At 41.0% G+C, this 7,068-nt stretch overlaps 1 protein-coding gene across 1 annotated transcript in view; it reads left to right on the plus strand.

The window, feature by feature from the left end:
• LOC120039783 (zinc finger protein 271-like) overlaps window positions 1-5,633 on the plus strand; it is a 68,680-nt gene extending 63,047 nt beyond the window's left edge. Inside the window, exon 5 of the mRNA XM_038985162.1 lies at window positions 4,410-5,633. Within this exon, the coding sequence (XP_038841090.1) occupies window positions 4,410-5,633 (1,224 nt within the window). The remainder of the gene's footprint in view (window positions 1-4,409) is intronic.
• The last annotated feature ends 1,435 nt before the right edge of the window (window positions 5,634-7,068 follow it).

Below are 7,068 nucleotides of genomic sequence, written 5' to 3' on the forward strand. Positions count from 1 at the left end.
TTAGCCACCCTTTGCTTCGATGACAGCTTTGCACACTCTTGGAATTCTCTCAACCAGCTTGATGAGGTAGGCTCGTAGAATGCATTTTAATTAACAGGTGTGCCTTCTTAAAAGTTAATTTGTGGAATTTATTTTATTCTAAATGCATTTGTGCCAATCAGTTGTGTTGTGACAAGGTAGGGGTGGTATACAGAAGATAGCCCTATTTGGTAAAAGACCTAGTCCATATTATGACAAGAACAGCTCAATTAACCTTTCACGAGCCTCAACCCCGGATCCGGGATCACCCCCCACCCCCCCCCCCCCCCCCCCCACACTGATTAGCATCGCTAGCATAGCGTCACAATTAAATAGTAGCATCTAAATATCATTAAATCACAAGTCCAAGACACCAGATGAAAGATACAGATCTTGTGAATAAACCCATCATTTCTGTTTTTTTAAATGTTTTACAGGGAAGACACAATATGTAAATCTATTAGCTAACCACGTTAGCAAAATACACCATTTTTCTTTGTCCACCATTTTTTCTCTCCACCACTAGCTATCACCAATTCGGCCAAATAAAGATATTGATAGCCACTAACCAAGAAAAAACCTCATCAGATGACAGTCTGATAACATATTTATTGTATAGGATAGGTTTTGTTAGAAAAATGTGCATATTTCAGGTAGAAATCATAGTTTACAATTGCACCCACCATCACAACTCGACTAGAATTACTACAGAGAGCAACGTGTTTTACCAATTTACTCATCATAAAACATTTCATAAAAATATACAGCTCACAGCAATGGAAAGACACAGATCTTGTGAATTCAGACAATATTTCAGATGTTCTAAGTGTTTTACAGCGAAAACACAATAAATCGTTATATTAGCATACCACATATGCAAACGTTACCCCAGCATGAATTCAAGCCAAAGAGAGCGATATCGTTATCATCGCCAAAATATATTAATTTTTTCACTAACCTTCTCAGAATTCTTCCGATGACACTCCTGTAACATCATATTACAACATACATATAGAGTTTGTTCGAAAATGTGCATATTTAGCCATAAAAAAACGTGGTTATACAATGAAAATAGTAGCAAAACAAGCCTGAAAATGTCGGTCGCCATCTTTCAGAGTGATCTAGTTTAATCAATAGCTAATCATATACTTGACTAAAAAATACAGGGTTGACAGGAATCGAAAGACAAATTAGTTCTCAATGCAATCGCTGAATTACATTTCTAAAATTATCCTTACTGTGCAATACAGGGTTCGCCAAGCGAAGCTATACCAAACAAAATGGCGGAATATGCGTTTAAAATTTTTCGACAGAACAACGATTTATCATATTAAATATTTCTTACTGTGAGGTGATCTTCCATCAGAATCTTGGGCAATGTATCCTTTCTTGGGTCTAATCTTCTTTTGGTCGAAAGATGTCCTCTGTCCGTCGAAATGCCCACTAACGTTCGACCGGGACCCCGAAACGTGCCCAAAGCTTCAAAGAGCATCACATAGAACTGCCTCAAAATCGCACTAAACGGATATAAATTGCTATAAAACGGTTTAAATTAACTACCTTATGATGTTTTTAACACCTCTAACGAGTAAAAACATGACCGGCGATATATAAGTGGCTAAACCAAAGCCTGGAAAGAGAGGAGGTCCAACGTCCATCGTGCGTCAGGCGCAGGGAGCAAAGGGACGGTACATCCGGTCTTTGCCGTTTATAGGTATAGGCACTGATTGCGCAATCGACTCCATTCAAATTGTCACCACTTACTGACATCTAGAGGAAGGCGTGGGCAGTGTTTGTATCCTCATAGGATTTACAGAGACTTTAAAACTGATCTGGAACCAGAGGCCAAGATTTCTGAAATCTCAAACACTGGGAGGAAAAGTGCTGTAGAATGAGTTCTGTTTCACTCAGAGACATAATTCAAACTGCTATAGAAACTAGAGAGTGTTTTCTATCCAATAATAACAATAATATGCATATTGTACGAGCAAGAATTGAGTACTAGGCAGTTTAATCTGGAGAGCAAATTATGCTAATGCGAAACAGCTCCCCCTATAGTTGCAAGATTAAGCAAAGAGAAAAGACAGTCCATCATTACTTGAGGGTCAGTCAATCCGGAAAAGTTCAATAACTTTTTTAATGTTTCTTCAAGTACAGTCGCAAAAGAGCTATGATGAAACTTGCTCTCATGAGGACCACCACAGGAAAGGAAGACCCAGAGGAAAAGTTCATTACTCAAATTGCAGCCCAAATAACTGCTTCACAGAGTTCAAGTAACAGACACATCTCAACATCAACTGTTCAGAGGAGACTGCGTGAATCAGGCCTTCATTGTCAAATTGCTGCAAAGAAACAACTACTAAAGGACACCAATAAGAAGAAGAGACTTGCTTGGGCCAAGAAACACAAGCAATGGACATTAGATCTGTCCTTTGGTCTGATGAGTCCAAATTTAAGATTTTCGGGTCCAACCGGCGTGTCTTTGTGAGACACAGAGTAGGTGAACGGATGATCTCCACATGTGTGGTTCCCACCGTGAAGCATGGAGAAGGTGGATTGGGGGTACTTTGTTGGTGACACCGTCTGTGATTTATTTAGAATTCAAGGCACACTTAACCAGCATGGCTACCACAGCATTCTGCAGTGATACACCATCCCATCTGGTTTGGGCTTAGTGGGCCTATCATTTATTTTTCAACAAGACAATGACCCAACACACCTCCAGGCTGTGTAAGGGCTATTTGACCAAGAAGGAGAGTGATGGAGTGCTGCATAAGATGACCTGGCCTCCACAATCACCCGATGCTCAGCATATGTGGGAACTCCTACAAGACTGTTGGAAAAGCATTCCAGGTGAAGCTGGTTGAGAGAATGCCAAGCTGTCATCAAGGCAAAGGGTGGCTACTTTGAAGAATCTAATATATATTTAGATTTGTTTAACACTTTTTTTGGTTACAACATGATTCCATATGTGTTTTTCATAGTATTGATGTCTTCACTATTATTCCACAATGTAGAAAATAGTAAAAATGAAGAAAAACCCTTGAATGAGTAGGTGAGTCCTAACTTTTGACTGGTACTGTACATTAAATTCCCTGGCAACAGCTCCAGTGGACATTCCTGCAGTCAGCCAATTGCCCGCTCCCTCTGAGACATCTGTGGCATCGTGTTGTGTGACAAAACTGCACATTTTAGAGTGGCCTTTTATTGTCCCCGGCACAAGGTGCACCTGTGTAATGATAATGCTGTTTAATCAGCTTCTTGATATGCCACACCTGTCAGGTGGATGGATTATTTTGGCAAAGGAGAAATGTTCACTAACAGGGATGCAAAATTTGTGCCCAATTCAAGAGAAATAAGCATTTTGTACGTATGGGGGAAAATTCTGCTATCTTTTTTTTCAGCTCATGAAACATGGGACCAACACTTTACATGTTGCGTTTATATTTTTGTTCAGTGTAGTTGCTATCCGTTTTAGAAACATATGATGTCATAGGTTATTCATCACATGAGAATGAACATGCCTTTTCAAACTCTATGATATGGCTGTATATAGACTTACTATATATAGTAACTATCAGTTTTAGGAACATCTACCCCAAATATTTCACCTTATTTTTTTACTTTACCCAAAATATGACATCAACGATAGTCAACATGTTGAAAATCTGTGAATGTATAAATAAGAAATTGGTCCATTTAAACAGCATGTGTCGAACCCTTTCAACAACGGGGAGATGTTACTGATGTGCTTTGTGCCTTCGACGTAAAAACTAGTTTTGGACTTCCACACACAATGTCCTATTTACTTATTTTTTGTTTTTATTTTTTGTTTTATTTTTTGCATTCTGTATCATACATCTATGAAAGTTATATATTTAGAACCACCTGCTCGATTGGAATCCAGCGACGTCTGTGTCTTCAGTGTCCAAGAACGGTTTAGTTTTTTGTGTTCTGACTTGTAAAACAGAATGAATAAAACAAGTAATGTAAACATATTATCAGTAATTACCAGGAAGCTCTACAATATTTGTTTTAAAATCACACCAAGACTGTTAAAACTGGCATCAGGTTATTGAGGGATCTGATTGGGATTTACCCTCGTAGCAAGGCCGTTTTATCATGTGGAGGTTTCATTCAGGTCTCTATTTAAATGAACACTCTGTCTTTAGCAGGAGAAAGACCAGACTCAGAAGAACCAGAGCCAGGGACGTCCAAACCAGCAAGAAGACACCAGTGTTCCCACTGTGGAAAGAGTTTTAACCAGAAAGGACACCTGAACCAACACGAGAGAATACACACAGGGGAGAAGCCTTACCACTGCTCCCAGTGTGGAAAGGGTTTTAACCAGAAAAGCTACTTGAAAAAACACGAGAGAATACACAGAGGAGAAGCCTTACCACTGCTCCCAGTGTGGAAAGAGTTTTACCCACTTGTGTAATCTGAAAACACATGAGAGAATACACACAGGAGAAAAGCTGTACCGCTGCTCCCAGTGTGGAAGGAGTTTTACCCACTTACGTAACCTGAAAACACATGAGAGAATACACACAGGGCAGAAGCCTTACCATTGCTCCCAGTGTGGAAAGAATTTTACTCACTTAAATAACCTGAAAACACACGAGCAATTACACACGGGGGAGAAGCCTTACTGCTGCTCCCAGTGTGGAAAGTGTTTTAACCAGAAAAGCTACCTGAAAAAACACGAGAGAATGCACACAGGAGAAAAGCCTTACCACTGCTCCCAGTGTGGGAAGGGTTGTAACCAGTTAGGTGACCTGAAACGACATGAGAGAATACACACAGGAGAAAATCTGTGCTATTGCTCCCAGTGTGGAAAGGGTTGCAACCACTTAGGTGACCTGAAACGACATGAGAGAATACACACAGGAGAAAATCTGTACTATTGCTCCCAGTGTGGAAAGGGTTGTAACCACTTAGGTGACCTGAAACGACATGAGAGAATACACACAGGAGAAAAGCTGTACCACTGCTCCCAGTGTGGAAAGAGTTTTACCCACTTACGTAACCTGAAAACACATGAGATAATACATACAGGGGAGAAGCCTTACCACTGCTCCCAGTGTGGAAAGAGTTTTATCCACTTATGTAACCTGAAAACACACAAGCAATTACACACAGGGGAGAAGCCTTACCACTGCTCCCAGTGTGGAAAGAGTTTTAATCAGAAAAGCTACCTTAAAAAACATGAGAGATCACACACAGGAGACAAGCCTTACCACTGCTCCCAGTGTGGTAAGGGTTGTAACCAGTTAGGGGACCTGAAACAACATGAGAGAGTACACACAGGAGAAAAGCTGTACCACTGCTCCCAGTGTGGAAAGGATTTTACCCAGTTAGGGGTCCTGAAACGGCATGAGAGAATACACACAGGAGAGAAGCCTTACCACTGCTCCCAGTGTGGAAAGGATTTTACCCAGTTAGGGGACCTGAAACGGCATGAGAGAATACACGCAGGAGAAAAGCTGTACCACTGCTCCCAGTGTGGAAAGAGTTTTACCCAGTTTTTAAACTTGAAAACACATGAGAGAATACACACACAGGGGAGAAGCCTTACCACTCCTCCCAGTTTGGAAATCGTTTTAATCAGTTAGGTAACATGAGAACACATGAGAATAAACACACAGTAGATAAGGATGTAGGCTACTGAACAGTAGGAAACAGGACAGATTTTAGGCTGCTGAACAGTAGGATAAATATATGCCTCTGAACAGTGGGACATAGGAGAGGTGCCCTATACGTGGTGGGAGGCTGCAGAGACTCGGGAAATTCGTGTTAGGTATTGACTTTCCAGTGTTTTCCCTACTGCGTGTATGTTTATGTAAATAAACTCTTATCTCAGAATGATGTTGGGGATAATTAAGTACTGGTGCTATAATGTCTGGCGCCGCCTCCACTGGCCAATAGGGATGTGTGTCATAGTATCATAGGGATGGGTATCATAGTATCATAGGGTATCATAGGGAATCATAGGGATGGGTATCATAGTGATGGGTATCATAGGATATCATAGGGATGTGTGTCATAGGGATGGGTATCATAGGGAATCATAGGGATGGGTATCATAGTGATGGGTATCATAGTATCATAGGGAATCATAGGGATGTGTGTTATAGTGATGGGTATCATAGTATCATAGGGAATCATAGGGATGTGTGTCATAGTATCATAGGATATCATAGGGATGGGTATCATAGGATATCATTGGGATGGGTATCATAGGATATCATTGGGATGGGTATCATAGGATATCATTGGGATGGGTATCATAGGGCTGTGTATCATAGTAGTGTGCTGAATAACTGATGAATAAGTAGTGGTCCTATAATGTAAACTCCAACAGGAAATAAATTCTAATGTATAACTGCAAGATCATTTTCACTCTGGTTTCAATTACATTTTCATCCAAACTTACAAGCAAATACTTTATGCATTTATTGTTACAAATCAACTTGCAAGGTTCCACAGATCAAAAGGGCAAAGCCTTGCAGATTGATGGCTGGGGTCCATCTGATGATAAGAGTCTGGGAAGATCAAAGCCTTGCAGATTGATGGCTGTGGTCCATCCGATGATAAGAGTCTGGGAAGATCAAAGCCTTGCAGATTGATGGCTGGGGTCCATCCGATGATAAGAGTCTGGGAAGATCAAAGCCTTGTAGATTGATGGCTGGGGTCCATCCGATGATAAGAGTCTGGGAAGATCAAAGCCTTGCAGATTGATGGCTGGGGTCCATCCGATGATAAGAGTCTGGGAAGATCAAAGCCTTGCAGATTGATGGCTGGGGTCCATCCGATGATTAGAGTCTGGGAAGATCAAAGCCTTGCAGATTGATGGCTGGGGTCCATCCGATGATAAGAGTCTGGGAAGATCAAAGCCTTGCAGATTGATGGCTGGGGTCCATCTGATGATAAGAGTCTGGGAAGATCAAAGCCTTGCAGATTGATGGCTGGGGTCCATCTGATGATAAGAGTCTGGGAAGATCCAATAGCCGTATTTGCCAAATTTGTTAGAAGTAGTGTAAGATAGTA

This window comes from Salvelinus namaycush, unplaced genomic scaffold, assembly GCF_016432855.1.
Source record: "Salvelinus namaycush isolate Seneca unplaced genomic scaffold, SaNama_1.0 Scaffold3, whole genome shotgun sequence".
In the NCBI taxonomy this organism is placed as follows: domain Eukaryota; kingdom Metazoa; phylum Chordata; class Actinopteri; order Salmoniformes; family Salmonidae; genus Salvelinus; species Salvelinus namaycush.